This window comes from Carlito syrichta, unplaced genomic scaffold, assembly GCF_000164805.1.
Source record: "Carlito syrichta isolate Samal-C Ts95f unplaced genomic scaffold, Tarsius_syrichta-2.0.1 Scaffold287916, whole genome shotgun sequence".
In the NCBI taxonomy this organism is placed as follows: domain Eukaryota; kingdom Metazoa; phylum Chordata; class Mammalia; order Primates; family Tarsiidae; genus Carlito; species Carlito syrichta.
This window is the reverse complement of record NW_007232012.1, coordinates 444,746-467,250: the sequence shown is the minus strand read 5'-3', so window position 1 is coordinate 467,250 and position 22,505 is coordinate 444,746. Positions and strand designations below refer to the sequence as shown.

At 38.0% G+C, this 22,505-nt stretch overlaps 1 protein-coding gene across 1 annotated transcript in view; it reads right to left on the bottom strand.

Moving 5' to 3' along the window:
- Positions 1-22,505, bottom strand: part of LOC103255181 (usherin) — a 465,104-nt gene that overhangs the window by 8,900 nt on the left and 433,699 nt on the right. The window contains exons 45-49 of the mRNA XM_008053149.2: positions 14,821-15,030; positions 12,175-12,413; positions 11,193-11,401; positions 4,036-4,212; positions 2,325-2,408 (exon numbers count right to left, since the gene is read on the bottom strand). Of these exons, the coding sequence (XP_008051340.2) occupies positions 2,325-2,408; positions 4,036-4,212; positions 11,193-11,401; positions 12,175-12,413; positions 14,821-15,030 (919 nt within the window). The remainder of the gene's footprint in view (positions 1-2,324; positions 2,409-4,035; positions 4,213-11,192; positions 11,402-12,174; positions 12,414-14,820; positions 15,031-22,505) is intronic.

The following is a 22,505-nucleotide window of genomic DNA, read 5'->3' as shown; positions in this document are numbered from 1 at the left end:
TCCAGTCTGGGCGACAGAGTGAGACTCCAACTCAAAAAAAAAAAAAAATGAACAAACCATGGTTATACACTAAAAGAGTTGTTTCCTCTGTGTGTGACACAGTGAGGAAATCACTCTGGCTGTAACTCCAGAAACTGATCTGATGGGCCCAGTGGGCCCCTTGCTCAGGAGCACGCCGGGGGAATAGAGGGCGGCCGGCCCTAGGGAAGCCTCAAAAGGGAAATAGCCCTCCAAACAGTCAGAAGAAAATGAGGTCTCTGCCACTTTCCAGCTTGGAGGCTGCCTTCAGGCAAGGGAACAAGAGTGTTTTAAAAGTTGTATCATAAAAATTAGAACTGACTATAGATATTAGTTGGACAGCACATCTTGGAATCTGCCACAACATTGTGCAGTCCTCAGAGCTCCTTCTCTCTGCTCTGCCCAGAGCCCAGCCTCCAGACACAATGGAAGCCTCAATTCGTATTCATGATCCAACGGGAGATTTCTCCTCTTTTATGAAGAGCTTGGAATCAGGATGGTGCTTCTTTATCTGTCCCTTTCTTCTTTTCAAAGTGCCCTTTCACTTTAAGGGCCTCCACTTGTGCATCACATGGGAGGGTCATCTTCAAGGGATGGAACTCTCATGCCGGGGCCTCAGATCCAAAGAAGAACCCAACCTGCAGCCAGTGTCAAAGTCAATCCCTCTTTGTTGATTGCCTGCCTCCAACGACAGCTATGGATACTTCCCATTGATCAAGGAGACTAGGCTGGTGGGACTCAGAAGGTGGAACAATCTTGGTTTTGTGGTATTATTCGACGTGTGGTCCTGGACCCATGTGTCAGAATCACTGGGCAGGACTTATGTGAAGAACAGATTCCTAGGGCCTTCTGATGGTGACTCTCTACCAGTGCCCTGGGAAACTCTAATAAACAAGCGCACTGAGGTGATTCTTATGCATACTTAAAATTGGAGAACCATTGCTAAAGAAATAGTCCTGTGCCAGGAGTTAATAGAAAAACCACATTCGAGTTCTCATCTTAGGAACAAACTTGCCAAGCATTTCTGGATAAACTTCTGCATACCCAAGCCCTCCATTTGTCCCCTTGTGGAAACACTAGTGTTGCTGAAAGAATACTAATGAGGTCTGTTCTATCTCACTACTGCTATTAAATAAAATGAAATAAACTATGTGGGAGGAATTGTGTTGGGTGTTGTAAGAAATTTTATATAACAACTAGGCATGTAAAGTTTAGAAACATAGAATATTACTGTATTATCTTTACAAACTGAAAATGATTCTTGATGACAATATGTATGTTTACCTGTGTGTCAACGTGATTATTAAAAAAAAACTATATATGCATGAAAATCTGACATAGCATTCATTACTGGAATTTAAAATAAGATCTCAGTCCCAAATTTGTTTTAATGGAAAAGATTTGGCATTTCTCTCATTTGTTTTTTGAAATTGTAAAATGTCACAAATTTTAGATTCAAAAATTATAGGTAGAACTCAATTTAAAAGATGCTCCTTAAAAATTACAATTTTATCTCTTTTATTAAATTACTTGGTATTAGCAGTCAACTATAATCTTTTACAGAGGGTGTAAGGTAAAAATTTTCCACCCGGCATGGTGGCTCAAGCCTTTAATCCCAGTAGTTTGGGAGGCAGAGGTGAGAGGATTGCCTGAGCTCAGGGGTTTGAGATCAGCCTGAGCAACATGGTGAGACCTCGTCTCTATAATAAATCAAAAAATTAGCCTGGCATGGTGGCACATGCCTATGGTTCCAGCTACTTGGAAGACTGAGGCGGAAGGATCACCTGAGCCCAGTAGGTCGAAGCTGCAGTGGCCATGAGGATGTCACTGCCCTCCAGCCTGGGCAAAAAGTGAGACTCCAACTAAAAAACAAAAAGAAATTTCCAAATATACCATCTTAGGCTCTGAATCCAGAATATTAGCATTATAATCAATACGGATTGACTGAGTATTTTCTCCTGTTCAATCTCTTTTCTCTGATTTCCTCTGTACGTCATGTTTATGAACACAAAGTCATACAACACTTTGTTGGCAGGATTTGTGTTAGGAGAGGAGTTGAGCCTGATCTCCCTGGTCTTCTCCACATTTACAGTCCAATGATTTGGCACTTTAAGCCAAATATAGCCTAACTTCTCGCTTAATGTCAGTTCCCTGAGGACTTCTCAAGAATTTTCTGACAACGTATAACACAATTTCTTCCATGCAGTCTATGCTACTACATTAGCACAAGTATGAATAAACAAACATACGCTTGTTTCTTGAAGAAAACGAGTAGGTGCTACACTAAATATGAATCAAATGCTTACCAAATCCAGTAGAGGTATCATATTGGATCAATGGTGTCTTAACACTTCCTTCTTCTGTAGTGCAGATGACCTGGAAAAAGAAGACTAGACACAAAGAATAACTAGTAAATAACTCTTCACTCACCAACTACAAATAGGGAGCATACTTTTAAAAGAGCAATGTATCATAACATGAACAAGTTTAAACATAAGCTTCCAGAACAAGTTGTGAAGTTTCATCTAATATGCAAACTTATTTCTAATTTAAAAATTATCAAGAAAAAAAGGCTCTAATGTGTAATAATAGCATACCTATAAGTAATTGAGCTAAAGCAGATCAGAGCTTATCCAGCAAAGGAAAAGAATTATCAGAGGAGTAAAGGATAATACACAAAGTATATCTTGTTCTGCAAAAGGTTTAAACCCTTCCCTTAAAACTTACAGATGGATATTTCACTAAGTGACCCAGAGTTGTTTGCTGAACAGGAGAGCTCAAAAGGGATCTTAAAAATCACATGGTCTAAATTACTCTTCCAATAGTTCAGAACCTGAGAAAAGTGACTCTTACAAGGTCATACCGACAGTTATATCTCCCAACCATCAAGCCACCCTCCTATCACAACAAGCTGCCTAGGGACCACAAACTGTGTGTACCTGATTCATTGTAAAGATGTCATTAAGCTTCAAATACTATAAATGTAATGCTGGAGCTCATTGCTTACCTCTACCTTGTAGCCAAAATAAATAGTATGTTCAAGTAACCTAAAATACTCACTAATTAATTGATTGTGCAAATCCAGACTGCATCAAATGGCTGAATATCTATTGACCCTGTGAGCATGCTGATCACTAGAAGATGGGACCTTGTAAAGCTTTTTCTCATTTCAATTGAAATACAAGAGTAAAAGGGCATATAACTAAACAGGGAGCAGGGATTCAGTTTTACAGGAAAGGGTTATTCTGTTTTTTTTTTTTTTTTTAGTTGGAGTCTCACTCCATCGCCCAGGCTGGAGTGCAGTGGCACGCTCATGCCACCCCAGCATTGACCTGCTGGGCTCCAGCGATCCTTCCACCCCCTTCCAAGAAGCCAGAACTACAGGTGCCTGCTACCATGCCCAGCTAAGTTTTTGATATATTGTAGAGATGAGGTCTCACCATTTTGCCCAGGTTGGTCTCAAATCTGTAGGCTCAGGCCATTCTCTTGCCTCTGCCTCCCAAAGTGCTGGGATTATAGGCTTGAGCCACCGCGCCTGGCCTGGGTTATTCTTTCAGGGACTGATACCAATGGAGGTTAAGAAAACCCCTGACTTGGAGTCCTTAAGAGTTGGAGATGATCATTGCTTGATAGGACCCTGTCTGGAGAGTGAAGATACATCAAGAAAATCTTTGACATCCCTAAAAATGTATCATTTTAGGATATTCATTTTCTATGTGTGGGTTCTGTTTCTCTTGTGACCACAACCTACCCTCAGGTCTTGTTCCCTCTTGGGGACTCTTCAGTCCCCTGGAGGCAAGCACTGTCTCCTGCATTATACCTACAATAACTTCAGGCAGCTAAGTAGAAGGAAAGAAAACCTTATTTTCTCTGAACAGTCACTTTTTCACAAGACACTTCCCCTTAAACAGAGACATTTGAATAATGACGATCTGCTGGCCACCTTTCGACTGAACATCTAGTAAACCTGGGTACCAGAGCTCCTTCCACACTGAACAACATGAGTCAGACACTAACTTTTATCCGCTGTCCTCGGTATGTAGAGGGTGGTGTCAAAGCCACTGTAGATGCGAAGTCCCCCATCGGTTAACACGTACTCCTTCAGCGGGCCGTTCAGGAGGAAAGAGCCACTCCAGTTAACACACACCATAGACAAGTTGCTGTCCACCGAAAATGGGGCTCGGTACTGAGGCACTGTTGGGAGAAAGTGATACGCTCTAAAAATGGTCATTTCTGGCCGGGCTTGGTGGCCCAGGCTACAATCTCAGCACTTTGGGAGACCCAGGTGAGTGGATTGCCTGAACCTGCACTCTTGAGGCTAGCCTGGACAATTTGGTGAGCCCTTGTCCCTATAATCAATCAAAGATTAATGGGGTGTGGTAGCTCGTGACTGTAGTTCCAGCTACTTGAAAGGCAGAGGCAGAAGGATCGCCGGACCCCAACAGGTCGATGCTGGGGTGGCTGTGAGCTTACCACTGCACTCCAACCTGGGTGATGGAGTGAGACTCCAACTCAAAAAAAAAAAAAAAGAAGTCACTTCTTTGGGGGGGGGTGCATGTATGTGTTTTTTTTTTTAATATGAGAAGCAAAACAAAACAAAACCAATACTGACATTGCTAGAACCCTTGGCTTTATCCTTAGTGCCACAAAATAACCAGAGTTGGGGTGGAAAAAAAAACAAAAAAACAATGGCAACATGTGTGAAATGCTTCCACAGCAACTTTGCACCTGCTTTCCCCCAAAAAATCAATAGAAAGTGGTGTTTTATAAATAAAACTATTAACATACAATGGATCTGCTCACCAACATAACCCTGGAGCTCATATTTTGTTGCATTTTCCCTCTTTTAACAGGTAAAGTATCCTTAACACTATTAACTACAGTAGATAGCTATTTTTCATATCAAATCAATATTTATTGCTACTAAGCCCCAAGGACTAGATGAAGTTAATATATTTTTTTTCTCCAAACCAAACTGCTTAGATGGTGAATTATGTCCTTTTGGCACCCATTTATTTTTAAAGCTTTTTCTCAAACCGTTAGTTTGTTTTCTCAGATAGTTAAAAAGCCTTGCAAACAGCAATTCAAGTATAATAATTCATTGCCCTGACTAATCAATCAATAGCATAGCACATTAGTATATAATCAAGCTCAGGTCTTCTAAGTATTATATCAGACATAGAAGCAACTTTGTGTTCATTTCGCGGCACATTCCCTTTGATTTTTCAACTCCTTACCAAAACAAATTGAAACAAAAATCTTTAATGGAGGCTTGTCTTTTAAATGAATAATTTTTTTTGTAGAAAAAACTAAAAGGATACCATATCATATTGTCAAGTCAGAAGAGATTTATTTCATGAATTCTCATTTTCTCCAAAATAATCAATACTTTGTAAAAGCATTAAGATTCATCTATATACTAAACTAGCTTTTAAGAAAAAAAAGGAATGAGTGGTGAGAATACATTTGATATAATTTTCTTCTTTAAAAAGCCCATCTGTTGTTGATTTAGGAAATATAACAAAATAAGGAATAATTATGTTTTTGTCATCATAAGATTCAGTCATAAAGATACATTTGATTCTTGTCTTTCAAATAAGACATTTTCATAAAGCTATAAGGAAAATTATTTGCAAATACCAAAGCAAGAGTTATGAAGGCTCCTTTGAATCTCTGTGCTTTTCCTATACACATCCTGCCTAGTATCAAAATGGAATACACTGTCATATTTGTCTATAACTTTTCTAGGTTATAACATCCGAATTTAATAGATTTCCACTTTCCCTCTTTATCAACACAGCACAAATAAAAAGAAGGCTTGTAAGTAGTAAGAAAATGGAAAGACTGGAGTCTTACTTATCTTCCAGGATTTATAGACCTTCCTGAGGAAAAAGAGTACACAATCAAAAGTATCAGGAATAACGGGTTTATGTAACCTCCCCAAGAAGACTGAGAAAATGGTAATAGTCAACTGTGCTCCTAGTATTTGACTTACATTTAATCCTCAAAATAATCCTGTAAGTTTCTAATTTTTCAGATGAGGAAACTAAGGTTTAGAGAGGGTCAAATACCTTGCCTAGTGTCAATAGCTGGTAGGAGACCAAGGATCTGAATCCAGGCCTACTTGACCCCCAAACCCATGCTGCTTTGTTACAATCAGTACACGTTTATTTAAAGCATCACAATTTACTAATTTCACTTTATGGACACTCTTCAGTGTTGTGTTGAAGCTAGATTATTCCAATTGTTAAATATTCAGGAATTTTGTGAATCAGTTGTTAAACCTAGCCACATTAAAAATTAAATTGTATAAACAAATTATATTTACAAAAATGTAATACTCAAAATTCATAACTTTTTCATTATTTCACACTATTGTACTATTATCTATATGCTCAAGGTTATTTACATTCATTGTGATAACTTTATATAATGATACGCCACAACCCACCTCTTCCCAACTCTGTGTTCAGAGCTGTCATGTTGGTAACTTGAAATTGGCAATGGTGAGCTACTTACACCATGGAAATTGGCAAGCACTTCACATCAGTCTATTTTTCTCTTGAGAAGGTCAAAATTTACACATTACCTCTCTCTTCTACTGAAGGGGTAATTTAGACAGAGGAGGCCCCTCTAGACCCTTTGCTGAGTGTATATGTGATCATATGTATATAAAACTGCACACACTATTTTTAAATTCTCTTCTGGTTTGTGTTCTCTCATCTACATTTCTCCTTCCCAGTGTGTATAATGAGTTAAAAGTAGTATAAATTGTAATTAGAAATCCATATTATACTAGTCATTTCTTGTATTTTTCCATATCTGTGGATCCAGTAGTGGTTAAGGGAACCTTTTCTTCTTTGGTGCTAGTCCAACTTTCAGTCACTTTTCCAATGAGAAAGAACAGAAAATAAGGAAACCTCAAATCTGTTCACTTTGTTCTTTCAACATAAGAAAAAAATATCTGGCAAAAGCTAAGCTTCATGACTAAAAAGAGAATTAATTATAACCTGAAAACCTCACCTAACTGTTCTCTGGCCTTCTGGGTTATACCCACCAAAACATGGGAATAATGAGCAAACTTGGAATATAGATATATTGTGAATAAGATTACAAAATCAGACACACCCATTAAGAATCATTACATTTTGCTTTAATTATGCTATGGGTGACAAAGAATGCTGATTGAGTGGTGCCAACAAAAGAACATGCAAAGTTGTAGGTACACTCACTCATTCATTAAGCGACAGGCAATAGGAATCTAAGACACCGTGCCCAGTGCTGGAGATGAAAACTGAGGAACTGAGGACTAGAAGAGGCACAGCTACAAAAGGAAAGACAGAAGCTCTGTTTGGGAGTGGGGGGGTTCAATGTTGATTATTACAGTTATGAGAAATCCAGAGGGAAACATCTGTGAGAAGCTGGATATGGGGGTATGGATTTCAAAATACTGGACTTGAGTAGAAGGTGATCCCTTGAGTAGGAGGTCAGCTTTTAGAGGCAATGCCTTGGAGTAAATGTATTCACCTAAGAGGAAGGAGGAAAGGAGGTGAAAAGTAGGGGTAGAGACAGGAAGGAAAAGGCAGTGAGAAAAAGTTTAAAATTAAGGCTTGAAACACTTGGTTAGTGAAAGATCAATCAACAAAGTTGACTAAAATTGAATATCCAAAGAAGTAGAAGAAAAACCACAAGTTTGTCATGAAAATGAATGAAAAACCATTTTTTAAAAAGGGATTAAAGGTTCAATTTCATTGAATGCTACTGAAAAGTCAATGAAGGTGACTCCTGGAGAAAAATGCCTCTGGATATATCAATAAGGAGGTCAAGGGCAAACTTAGGAAGATATATTCATCCAGTGGTGAGGAAGTTAAAGAGTAAATGGGAAGAGAGAAAATAGGCAAAGCAAGTGTATACCGTTCTTTAGAAAAGTTTTGCTGTGAGGGAGAAGAGAGTCAACAGTCACCACAGGGGAAGGGGAGCTTATTTTTTTGCTTTAATATTAGAGAGAGAGAAGCAAATTTGAATCTAAATAGGATACACAGAAGACTAAGGCTAGATAAGGGATGATGTGTAGTGAAGGTGATTACATTGACAGCATGGGAGACAGGTTTATTTCAGACAGAAGAACCACCCCTTCCTTGTCACTGACAGGAATGGTGCAAATGCAGGTAGGTTTGTCAGTGATCGAGGGGAGCAAATTACTGACTGGTGACTTCTCTTTCCCTGGTGAATTACAAGGCAAGGAGTTCTAAAGAGAATAAAGGGAAAGATGGGAGCCAGTTGCGGGTGTGTGAGGAGAAAGGGTGAGATGCAGTGGGAGGCTTGAGGATGGAGAAGGTTTGAAATTTGATTACATAGGGTAGGGAAGTTAACTGATTAGGAAAACATAGTAGTACTGAGGGTGCCACTAAGCTCCTTGATCATGAGTTTAGAGTAATGTTACTAGATGTGGAAACTGGCCAAGTTACTTAAAGCTCTGGTCTTAATTTAAGGCTACCTCATAGTCTGACTCCAGGAGCCTCAGTTCCGATCATAGTCTATGTGAATGACATTCTGGGATTACAGTGTGCAGTTCACAGTCCTGCCTAAATTTGCTATAAATTTGGATAATAATAATAATACTTATAAGTATTATTGCAAGGATTACTTGTACATTTCAATAGTGCCAGAGCAAACAAGTCCTCTCTAAACATGATCTATTTCTAACATCCTACCATGTTGTTCAGACACTTTAAGGTCCTTTGTGAGACACTGGTCTTTCATGAATACACAATTCTTACTTTAAAAATGGGTCTAATACTCAATGCCACATAGATAATTTTATGTGAGCTAATAAGCAGATATAATCTTTCTATAAAGCGAACATGAAATAAGTATCCAAAAGCTTAAACTAATAAAATACTTTGTGCAGTAAATTCTATTTGTTGAAATTTAAGAATCAAAGAAAGATTTATTCACAAAGATTTTTATTGTCACATTTTTAAAAGGGTAATAACAAAAACAACTGAAATGATCAACTAATTTATATAGGATAGCCATTAAGTTGGGTGGCTAAAGAGTTTTTTGTTTTTTTTGAGTTGGAGTCTCACTCGGTAGCCCAGACTGGAGTGCAGTGGCCACTCCCGGCCACCGCAGCCTCGCCTGCTGGGCTCCAATGATCCTTCCGCCTCAGCCTTCCGAGTAGCTGGAATTACAGGCACGCGCTACCATGCCTGGCTGATTTTTTGATTTATTGTAGAGATGAGGTCTCGCTGCTGCCCAGGCGGGTCTCGAACCCGGGGGCTCAGGCAATCCACTCACCTCAGCCTCCCAAAGGCGCAGGATTACAGCCTGAGCCACCGAGTCCAGCTGAGTTTTTTTTTTTTTTTTTAATTCCATGGGAAATACAAATATAATAATGTCAAGTATTAAAAGCAGAAGATGAAATTTTAGTTACAGTATGATCTCAGACACTTAGTAAAAATTATACACGAAAAGGAGATTAAAAGAATTAATTAGATCAAAATATTAGTAGTGGGTTGCCTCCGGATGGGGGGATTATAAGCAGGACCAGCTTCCTGAGTATGTGATCTGTGCAGTTTGCACAGGCCCCTCACATAGAAGAGGCCTGGGCTTAGTTTGATACTCTGTCATTGTCCTGGAATTCTTAATGGTTTTTAAACAAAGGAATGCATATTTTCACTTTCTACTACACACACAAATTATGTAGCTGGTTCTGATAAGTACTTATTTTACTCTTAATACTTTTTGTGTTTGCCATTTTTAAACAATAGAAATATGTACCTTATAAAATCTGAAAAGAATTATAGTCATGCATCTCATAACAACATTTTGGTCAATGATGGATCACATGTACAACAGTGGTCCTATAAGATTATAATGGAGCTAAACTGTACAGGTTTATCACCGTTTATCTTTTATATAGTATTTTTACTGTACATTTTTCTATGTTCAGGTACACAAACACTTACCATTGTCTCACTGTTGCCTACAGCATTCAGTACAGTAACATGCAGTACAGGTTTGTAACCTGGGAACAACGGGTTATACCGTATAGCCTAGGTGTGTAGTAGGTTACACCATCTTGTGTGTAAGTCCACTCTGTGATGTTCACAAACAATTAAATCACCTAACGACATATTTCTCAGAATGTATCCTTGTCATTAAGTGATACGTGACTATAGTTTATAAAAATGTAAGGAAACAGCCGGGCTCAGTGACTCAGCCTGTAATCCCCTGCCTTTGGGAGGCTGAGGTGAGTGGATTGCCTGAGCCCGCGGGTTCGAGACCCACCTGGGCAGCGAGACCTCATCTCCACAATAAATCAAAAAATCAGCCAGGCATGGTAGCGCATGCCTGTAATTCCGGCTACTTGGAAGGCTGAGGTGGAAGGATCGCCGGAGCCCAGCAGGTCGAGGCTGCGGTGACCGGGAGCGGCCACTGCACTCCAGTCTGGGTGACAGAGTGAGACTCCAACTCAAAAAAACCACAAAAAAACAAAAAAACAAAAATGTAAGGAAACCTCCAATTAATTAATTAATTAGTTGACTGCCCTTTTCTGCACTTGGTTGCCCTCTTATTTTTCCTAATAGTGCGGTATTTCAATGTTTTCCGGAAATACTAGAGATTATGTAATTTGAAAATAAAAGGAGTGGCAAAACTTCTTTTAAAAATGGTCTGTAAGTACACTGGACACTGCTAGGGGAGGGAGGGATGGAGGGAGGTGGGATGGGGCACACAGCAACACACTGGGTACCAGGTCTGCTGTCAGGGGGAGAGAGGGCCTGCTAGAAGTCCAAACTTCACCTGCACGCAATTTACTTATGCTCATATGTACCCCATAGTACTAAAATAAAATAATGCAAAAATAAATATAAATGGTCTACAAGTATTTATTCACTTTCTTTCTGCCCATTCATTTTTACCTTCCTCCAAATTGACTTTTATATCTTATAACTACCTGAAAAATCTTCATAAAGTTGCCCTTGACTTCCATATTATTAAATCTAGTAGGTGTTTTTCTCCAGTAATCATCTTAATATTTCAGTAGTATTCAATGTAATTGAAAACTTGCCTTATCATTTCAAAAAAGTGGTTTTCCCTGGTTTTCAGGAAAGCCTCTCCTGACTACCCTCTTATCTCTCTGGCTTACAGTGACAGCCACTTCTACTCACATTCTTTTTGGGTGATGAAGCTGATCCACTCGGAAGCTGTGCTGCCCACCTCGTTGTGTGCCACCACTCTCAGCTTGTAGGTGGTATAAGGCTGGAGACCTTCAATGCTGGCTCTCTGCCCTGGCCCCGTGTACCTTGTCTCTGTTTGGCTGGAAGTACAGGGTAGGGCTGACTCGGGGGGGCAAGCCATGTAGAGTTGGAGCTCATAGCTAAAATGAGAATGGATACTTACAGTGAAGACAGGCAATGGATTTAGTTTAACTCTCTCTTTAAAATGGGTTCTATTTTGTGAGGAGACATTTTGTTTTTATCAAACTACAAGCTCTTTATAATGTCCATTTGCAGGAAACTGCTCTCAGAAACATTTTATTTAAAGCTGTTGGAAATGAGCAGCAGAAATAACCAGAGAAATGATAAGAGAAGTCACCATCTCCACACACATTACTGTTTAACCAGCAACTACTAATCCTTCTTGGTAGAGATAAGATATTTCTCTTTTAAGAGGAGAGTGAGTGATGAATTGTCCTTCTCTGTTTAGAATAAAGAAAATCTTTTTTTCCCCTCCAGATTATGTTGAGTGTAGTGACTTCTGTGTTCTTTCAAACAGTGGTTCGTTACAGCATTTTAAATTGGATCAGGGCAGCTCTGATTTAACCATGGAGGTTTTTTTATGTTCCAGGAAAACCCTATAGAATGAAAAATTCCAGGGAACTATGAAGAGGAGTATGTTCATTCAATGAATACAAATGCATTGCATTTTCTTTTTGATGTAGAGATGATTTTGTTGTTCACCTTTCTATCATTAGTTGATTTAATTATTTAAACACTTTGCAGGTAACATTACCACTCAAATCAATTTATTTGTCTATTTTGCTATAGATAGCTGTCCAATAAGCAAGTACTCCTTAGGGAGTGCTGGGTAGTCCTGTGTCTACATGCGTGTCTTGTTTTAGTTTATTCATCTTTCTGCCTGACCCACTACCTTTGAATGACACCATTGGGGAACAAAGGGACACTCCATTGGAAAGAGGCTGTCCTGGAGGCCAGCGCCTGGATTTGTGGAGAGGACAGTCCTGAAGGTGGAGCAGGATGAGTTCTCAGCTCAGCCACCGGGCCTTTGCTGCAACAGTTGAAGCATGTGCAGACCTCTACTCCAATGGAGTAGGTAGTGAAGGGTTGCAAGCCATGAAGTGTCTGTTGGGTGGCCATGCCTTCAGACAGCTGTTGGAGGAAAGAAGACTAGATAAGGCAGAGTCACAAATCAAAGACCATCGATACGCGTTATCAAGTATCCCACCTCCTATGAGTAGAGTACCATATTAGTTGAGTGTAGTGACTTCTGTGTTCTTTCAAACAGTGGTTCGTTACAGCATTTTAAATTGGATCAGGGCAGCTCTGATTTAACCATGGAGATGTACTAATCCAATTAGAGAGATCTGACTATAAATAGGGGGAAAATGTAATAAAAATAGGTAAATAGAAGTTTGAACTAACAGGGTAGAAATCACAAGGCATAATATCAGCCACTATCTTTTATCTTAGAAAGGTATTAGAAAATGATGCAGAACACATAAAATATTGGTCAAATTTTATGATCCTCAGAATAATGCCTTTTCAAGAAACAAGATCTATATTTAAATTATATTTCTAGTCAACATTCACTTTGGTCCATATTCTTCTATGATTCCTTGCATGCTATTTCTGGGTCAAAAATCCCTGCAGATCTATGTTAGAGTCAGGTACAAGTATTGAAGAGCTTGACAGTCTATTATTTCCTCCGAGAGTATTGACTTTTACAAAATATCATAGTCTTATCTCAATCGTCTTTGTAGGATTGTAAACTTTTTGGTTTATTTGAAGCAAACTTTACTTTTGACCTCATTGTGCTTTTAGTAATTGCTCTTTGGACCAGAAAAGCTCAGAAACTGGAAATTAATTTTCACATCGACATAGTAACATAAATTAAAAAGAGTATCTGTTATTTAAAAAATGCATACAATGCACTCCAAATATAAATAATTTTAATTTATTAATATTATCATTTTATAAGCATGGATAATCAAGGGTTGATTGTATTTACATCATCTATATTTATTGAATACGAAGCCCTGTAGAAAATATGCTAATACGCCTTTAACATTCAATCTGAGCTTCCTTGTATGTAAGTTATCTTTTGAAATTGTGTTTCAATACCTGGCACTCTGGCCTCAGAGGATTTCTCCACACTTGCCCAAATTGTTCCCTAAATTGGTCTAAATAATTTATAATGTAATCCTGGGATCTTCACAATCTCTATATGAGGTTTGTGTGAACAAACTATTATAATCTCCACTTATTCATGAGAAACGTGAGCGTGACACAAGCTGTACTACAGAGACAAGAGACTTCATCCCATGGGCTCCTGGTTGCTTCACTTAAATAATGCAGGAACTGGTTTAGTGATTCTTGACATCCCTTCCAGCAAGGGCTTGGCTAAAGCACCATGTGAAAGATGATTCCCCTCAACAGTCTCTCTTGTCTCCCAGTGTGCCCCAAACCTGCTAATAAACAAATTGTGGGGTAAAAGCTGCACTGAGGGAGCTGTTCTGCTGTTTCTTCCAAAGGGCTAGAACTTTCTCAAATTCACCAGTCAGAAAAAGGCTTGCATTTTCCATGTGTTATTAAAGATTTGTGCATACGAAAATGGAGATTCCCAGGATTTTCTTTGCTCTATTTTGTCTCTTTCATACTAACACTTACACCACAATTACCATTTGCTGCTGTGCGCCACCCCTCTGTTAAGTGCTTGATTTATGTTTTCTAATTAAATTAAATCAATGTAATTTGATTATTTCCAAAGTCTTAGTTTTCTTACATTGGTGGAGTCTGTAATACCACCTTTAGTGTTTCTCTCCAGGAGAGTTTACATATTGTCTAAATGTTTGCTACACCTCTTCCTCTCTGAGGTATCTTTGTGCTACTAAGTTCGCCAAAGGGCAATTGAGAACAGGATGATAAGAAAGAATGGAGGGGAAGGAAATGCTTGGGGACTGAGGCAGGTTAGCTAGAGCAGTCTAGACAAAGATAAGTTTCTTGCAGGCAGATTTAAGTTAAAAATAGTGTAACTGTTCAGACATCTTCCTTATCAGTATATGACCTTCACCTGACTGGCCAGGCATACCAGATCTGACCACCACCTTGCAGACTGGAATGTGGATCTACCAGCCCAGCAAATCACAGGATAATAGGGAGTTACACAAAACACAGACATGATGCTCTAAGAAAAACTCAAACTTAGCTAGGCAGTGACTTTAATTACTTAGAAGGTCTTTGTGAATTTAAGTCTGAAAGATGGTAATCAAACTTGTGATCAGATACCTGTAGCCCTCCACTCTTAGCTCATAGTTTGCTTAATCATTGTAAAAAATATACAAACTTCTTGTCAAAGGGAAGCACGTGCCCTCTCTTAAGAGACCCCACGGTCTCCCTTAAGCATGCCTCTTTTTCTCTAATAAATTCTGTCTTAAACTATATTTTAGACTTGCAGTGGCAAAGTCAAAGAACATATGGAGCAAAATACGGGCAACAGGCACCACAGCAATGATTTTTAAAAATCAACCCATCCTGGACTTTCTGCTCTGCTGCTCACCACTGTCTCAGCTCCGCTGGTGTTGCTGGAGAACAGCCTGTAGAGACTGACGATCCCGTTGGGCTTCCCAGGGGCACTGATGTTGACCACTGCTTGGGTAGAAGAGATTGCATGGAACTTGGGGGCTCTGAGACCTTCTGGAGGGGCAGGCCCGGTTCTACACCATGTCCAGTTACTGGGGGCTTTTCCTGCAGAATTCACTGCCCAGACCTCCAAAGAGACAACAACAAGATTCATCAAAAGCAAGATACCCTCAGACTAAAAAAAAAAAAAAAAAGTCAAACAGAAACAATTAAACATAACAGAAGGAGATAAACTTTGATCTTACAACTTTGTAATCACAAAGGAGAGCAGCCTCTTCCTCTTTTATATTTTTTACTTTTTCCCTTTTACCATGTGAACATAAAGAGGACTGTTTAGAATTTCAGAATGTAGAGAGAGGGTTGATTTAAGCCTAATGAAAAAACTGCTCATCTCTGTGCAGGAAGTGGAGTGATTTTGTCAGCTTCTGCAAACTGGATGGATCTGCAGACTACATAAAACTCAGCAATTCTTAAACACTGTCCCCACCAAATCTGCATGAAAATTAAATTTCCTTTCATCAAGGAGGGAATAAACATATGGAAGGATGTATAATCTTATTTATCAAGAATCATTTGTATAATTAAACACGAATATCCTAAAAGGTTGCCTTAGGTCATCATTTGCATGAGTAAGTAATTTGTAGAATGTCAGGTACAATAGACAGAGTAGATGGATGTGTGAGTGTATAGGGTTAAATTAGGCCCAATAATAGCCAACTACACAGTGATCAATCAGAATGATAGATCGAAATGGCAATACAAGAAGACTGTCTGCGTGTTTAGGAGTAGTAGTATTCCTTAGTAAGCTTTCATGTGAAAGTCTAACTTCGGAAATTTTTTTCTCATTGGGTGTCTTCTATACTGCATAGTTTTTACAAATTTGCCCCTAAGCTTTGAAATACAAGTCTGAAAAACTTGTTTGATTCTGTAGTAAACACATTGAAGGTATTCAGTTTTAAAAATGATGCAGAATGTTCAAAATATGAGATGTTTTGAAAAAAAACTGTCAGAGGATATTTTGCAGTGAGAGTTTAGTTTCATTTTTGTTTGTTTTGCTTTTGCATCAATAATATCTTCAAGAGAAGAAACATTAGAGAGATTTTTAGTAGTTAGGCCAACTGTATCCGTGTTTTCATACTTTTTTTTTTCCAGATTCCTTTGTAAAAGTGAGATTTCTGATGTTGAATTGTTTTCTAGTTGCTGTCAAATGCAAATCCCTAGCCCCTTGCTGATAGGATTGCCAGGAGCCTCATTTTTAAAAAGAGACAACTAACCTACTTACATAGACAAACGGGCATTTTTGGAGCTCAGATATATCTTCTCATTTGCATAATAATCACACACATTTGTATCAACTCTGCATTTTACAAAGCACTTTAACTTATGTCAGCTTACTTAGTCCTCACAATGATAACATTGCAAGGTGAATGGAGAAGGTATGATTATCCCCCTTTCAAAGGTGAGGAAGTTGAGGTTCCAGAGAATTTCACTATCTTGTTCAAGGTGACAGAAGTTACAGGCACTGAAACTAGAATTCTGCTCTCCAGGGCTCTTTCCAATAAGCAATGCTTTTGATTCTGTATGTTATCCACATGCATAAATAAGATACTCAGGATCATGAAAATTAAATGACTTTTCCATAGACGAATACCTGCAATTCTGGATTAGGTAAGGTCTCTTAGCTTGCAAGGATGGATAGATACTTGCAAGTTGTTTCAGGTGAGGGGGGTTTATTTTGATAAGCACAAGGTAGTAAGGAGCAGGAAACTGTGTTAGAGATAGGAAAGCCAGACTTCATGGAAGTTAGAATGCATCAGAATACAACTGCAGCTGATCCTGTAGTTTCCTCTGAAATGGCCAAGGTCAGTCTTACACTGGGGAGGGTCAGTGAAGGAGGTAATTGATGAAGAGGTCAGATTTCAGGGCTGATGAAGAAGGGTCCCCGGCTCCTCTGTTTGCTCCAGAACAACTTCTTTTACTGCAAATATCTTTCTGCAGGGTGGTAGGGGACACCTACTATTACACAATCAGTGACAAGTTTCGGAATGCTAATATTCTTGAGAGAGGAATGCAAAATAACAGTTATACGAGTTGTTTTTTATTTTCCCAAGAGGAGTGCTTTGCTGGTGATTTAAGGGCCTGTAGAATTTTAATTGGGGTTATGACAGATGGGGGGGAAATGAGGAAGAATGTGCAACTAGGTTTAAAACAAGAAAAATCACACAAGTTGCCAATTAATTACTGAGCACCAATAGAAGACAGCAGTAGTGTGTCATAAGGTGTTGAAAGAAAATGAGAAGAAAAAAGTATGATTCATAGAAATTGCTCAGCAAGGTTCTGATTCTGGGTTATGAACATTAACTTTTCTTCATTTTCAATAGAGATGTAGAATCATAAATACTATTAAGTCTTTGATGCTGGTGGGGTAGAGAGTACTAAACCCTAGGCCTTCCTGTGTTATATGAGCTTTTACTAGATAGAGTCCTATTTCCAAACCTGATTTAATGCATGATATTTTAAAACACCTGGGCTTCAATATTATAGTGTTTTGCTGTATTTCTTTGGAAACATTCTGTTCTAAAAACAAGGTAATATAAAATTCTCCATCACTAACTGGGACTGTATGGAGGATCTTTTGTCTTTGACAGGAACCCTTCATAATACATTACTCTTTTTCCTAGACTTTCTTTTTAGTATTCAATCAATTTGAGATCAAAATAGCATTCATATAAATCAACATGCTTATGCAAAGCAGGATCAGCCTATTTACATGAGCTACTGTGAAAATGAAAACAGTTAGAATGAAGAGAAAGCTGACTGAGATAATGAAGCATTATGAATTTCACAAAACTTATACCACAAGGCAGTGACTCTGTTATACCAAACCACCAGAAGAATCTGCAAATAATATTTTCTCTGTCTCTCTATCTTTGTCTCTGTCTCTGTTGAAATAAAAAAGTCCTTTACCCAAAATATCACTGTGGGTTTTTGTCTATGACCAGTTAGGCAAGAGATAAAAAAACTGAAGTGCAGTTTAAGATTCACAATAAAAATATTAACAGATTATACTTATGATTTCTACTAAGAAACAATCTCACGATGTTTGAATTCATCTTTATAGGATGAAGAAAGAAGTAGCGGACACCTTGCATGGAAAATTTTGAGCAGTATAGCCTAATCAGTTTTATTTTTACCAACATAACAAACAAAAATCAAGAAATGATGTATTTTGTGAATAGATATAGAGTTGCTTGTTTTCTCTTTATCACCTACCTACCTGCCTACTTGCCTACCTATTCATTTTTTACCACACAAGCCAATTCATCAGACTTGTATCTCAAAATTTCCTCATATGATCACTGGGTACAAAACATAGTGTGTGGATTGTTCATAGAAAAAAAAGGTCATTATATGTGAAAAAAAAAAAAAAAGAAATAAGGCTTATGCATGTCATGGTCAAGAGAAAAAAAAAAGTAAGAACATTTTCACCTTTGATTTATTCATGATACCTTTATACCTACTAAACACATTTATTCTTTTATAATAAAAAAATTAAGATGACTAAAGTGTCCACTGAAACACATTATTTGGGTCTGGTGAATTCTTTGGCATGTGTATGAGTGTGTGCACAAACCATTATGACCATAAGAGTTAGGAAATTCCCAGTGAAGAGCTGTTAAAAATGAGAACAAATTAGGACTGATCAAGTTGGGTTATTTTTTTCTCTAAGTTTTCTGTTGTAACCATAAAAAGAGTTCTTGCGTAAGGTGTCACAGAAGACATAGATTAACTTCTTTTAATATGTATAAAGTAACTAAAATTGTTTAACTTCAAATTCTGTAATTGACTAGCAAAACAGTAGATTAATGTCAGTTTTCAATGTAAGATAATTATTAATCTAACTAGTGACTATCCCCATCTTTATGCTTGTTGTTAACTAAAAAAAAGAAACAATTCTTTTATTTACTCTTTCCCTCTCCAAAAGACTAATTATTGTATTTTGCCTTAAAAATTTTAATTACATGAAGTGTCAACATCTGCCACTAGGATGCCAAAATCACATTGCTGTGAAAACAATGAATTTAATTATTTGTCCTCTTATAATTCTTTGAGAGAAATCTTTGTCAAAATGTGTTCCTTGGCCATGATCATCAAACTCATTTTGAGTACTTGTATCAGGATTTCCTGTGAGAGACTCTTGTAATCTTTCAACATATTTTCAAGTGATTCTTTTGCCAAATATTGTTTGAAAAACACAAAAGGCTATTCTTTTCGGAACCAGGTACAGAAATACAAGCACTACATATTTTCAATTTATATTCATGTTATGTCTATTTAGAGTTATACCCTGCACTGTCTTTGCTATTACCTACTGTCATTCAAAGAAACACAATAAATGTATCTCTGAGTATGTTACAGTTGCAATAATCATCATATAGCTCATTGCTGTGTTTATCACGGTTCCAAGAAGAACCACTGTTCACCAATTTTGCAGAGCCACTGCTTGCCTCCTAATTTTCACTTCAGGTATAATTTATTGAAACCTTGATATTTCTGGAATTTTCTGGGCCTATTTTTTTCCTCACAGCCCAGACGAACATTATTTAAATATGCTCCCAATTCCTCTCATCCCAACAGTTCTCCTTCTGATTATATTCTTAAAAAAAGTAAGAATTTGTGAACATTGTAATAATTTTTGTAAATGAGAAAGAGAAGGGACCTCCACTTTGCAAAGAAAACTGAGAGAAGGGGACACCTATCAGACGTTCTCCCAACGTAGTGGCCTTTTGGGTACTTATGTTAATGTGCTAGTTATTCTTTAGCACAATTTCCACATTTGACTGTAAATAAGTTTTCATTCACTTTAATGCTTCATCTCCCTCAATGATTCATATCTTTCTGAAATAACCTTCCTTAGGACTGATATTTTCCAAGTCTTAGTGCAGAGCTAAACTCTTAATGTAAATTTCAAGGAGGTTCCTGATATGTTTTCCTTTATTGTATTATAAGACTATTCCCTTAATTGTGTAATAGTCTTATAAAAAATTATGTAATTTTTTGGAAGGCTAAAAAAATGTTATAAGGGAGTATACTTCATGATGTTTTATATAATTTCAGTACCCAGCTGATATTTATTTAGTCTTGTATTTGCTATCATATTCCATGTAAAAATGGAGTACAGCAATAACCAAATTTATTAGCCCGTTGACTCCTAATGTAAGTGACAATGATTGTGCTTGCCCTAAGAGCAATTTGAGATTTTCTTCTTTATCCAGGTTGATTATAAGAGTTGTATTACTGTAATTGTTAACTCAGAAGACTAAGAGAGGGAGGAATTTCTGAGCTCTCTGCAAATTCTGTGATATTTTATAACATGCTTCTTTGTGGAATAATGATAACTTTTGATTTCAAAAATACATTTCAACAATTTTGAGGACAGATTCATATCAAGCAGCACTAAAGAGACAACATCATTGTTTATAAAAACTGGACAATGGGAACATATTTTTGTGACACTTCACATCAGAATTAAGCAAAAATCCAACATGAACAGCCATGCCAGTAATTAATAAGTAGAGTAAACAGGTTGCATGTTAACAGACAAACAATTAAATTATTTGTTTCCCAGGGGCATGTAATGAGATTGTTATCACATTCCCATGAGGGAGACAAATAGATATTAAAAAGGTCTTTCCAATACCTGTATTGGCTAAGGCCAACAGCTAATTCAATAGATTCGATCAAAATCACTACTTCTTTCACTGCTCCTGATTTATGACTTTGGCTGCTGTTAGTCATCACTCATTGCAGTTTGCTCTCCTGTGCTCATAAATTATGCCTCATAAATAAAAAGATACAATCAAGGAAATCATATCAATTCATCTACAACCTTGAAGTATATTTTCCCATGGCACTCACGCTAATGCTTTCTTAAAGGGTAGCTTGTCATAGGTTTTGAATATGTTCAAACAGGAATATGTCAGAACATAAGCTTTGCCAGAATTGTGGTTAAAAATACTCATGACTAGAAAGAGAAGGCAATAAATCTGAAATTACCTGATTACAAGATTATTTGATTTCACAAGTAACCCTGCAGGCTCCAGTCATAAAGGAATAACTCGCTGAAAGGCCATGTGTAGCTGTCTACTTAACTATTTACCTATCTGATTGTCTTTCAACATCAATGGACATTTTTCAGCATCCCTGTTTGCATAGTACTTTGCTGGATACATTATAGTCACATTTTCATAGAGATAGTCCTTGCATTCCAAGTTCCTTTCATCTAAAACCCTTTGGATCAGGCAAGATGGAACTTGATTTTAATTGAATTCTGGGACCCAGGGGAAGAAGGGTACATCAGGACATTGTCTTGCTTTCTACTGGCACTTTTGGAAGTCAGAGACATGAAGCTACTGAAGACATTACAAAACATTTCCTTTGCTAGAAATGAGTGTCTTGTCACTGTTGCTTAGCATACTGCCTTGCTCTTTGGAGTTGCTCAATAAATATGAATAGGGCTCTCTTTTAATACCAAGAAAGGGAAAACTTGCCTATAAGTGAGAAATAATGAAATTAGCCTTAATTCGCTTTTAATAATAATACTGATAATGGGAATTTGGGATTTATTCTGTGCTATTTTTTATTGCTTACATCTGCTCTCCCAAGAGGAACAGGAGTCCAGCCCCGCCTGGCCCTCCTGGTGGATATTTACACTTTTATACTCTTTTTCTTTCTTTCTTTCTTTCTTTCTTTCTTTCTTTCTCTCTCTCTCTCTCTCTCTCTCTCTCTCTCTCTTTCTTTCATCTTCCTTCCTTCCTTCTTTCCTTCCTTCCCTCCCTCCCTCCCTCTCTCTCTCTTTCTATTTCTTTTTTGATTCAGCATCTCACTCTGTCACCCAGGCTGTAGTGCAATGGCATGATCGGGAATACCGCAGCCTCAACCTGCTGGGCTCAGGTAATTAATCCTTCTTCCTCAGCCTTCTGAGTAACTGGAACTACAGGTGTGTGCCACCATGCCCAACTAATTCTTGCTTTATTGTAGAGACGAGGCCTCATCAAGTGGCCTAGATTGGCCTTGAACCCCTGGGCTCAGGCAATTCTCATGCCTCCAGGTCACAAAGTGCTGGTATTACAGGCATGAGTCACCACACCCAGCAGGCACTTTTTAAAACAGTCCCAGTTTTTTATATTTTTGTAAGTGTATTCAATGTACTGATTTGTTTCATCCTCCCAATAATCCTATATGGTTGATATTATTTTCCCCACTTTACACTTGAGAAAACCGAGGAACAGAGAAATTTATACAACCTGATAAATGATAAGGCCAACCTTCCAATATAGACACATGAGGAAAAAGCCCAAACTCTTGACCCCTTTCTACATAAGGCTATTGAAAGAAGCCTGGACACATCTTCCCAGAGTTGCTGCCCTGGGTCTGTTGTGGAGCCCTACATGGATTGGCTCTTTCTGTGGAGGATGGTATCAAAGTGAGACAGAGGAAATCACCACAAACCATGGCATCCGTCTCTGTTGAACTTACCATGATTTGAGCAGTACTGAACATTACACAGAGGCAAGCACTGCTCACATGCTTTCCATATTG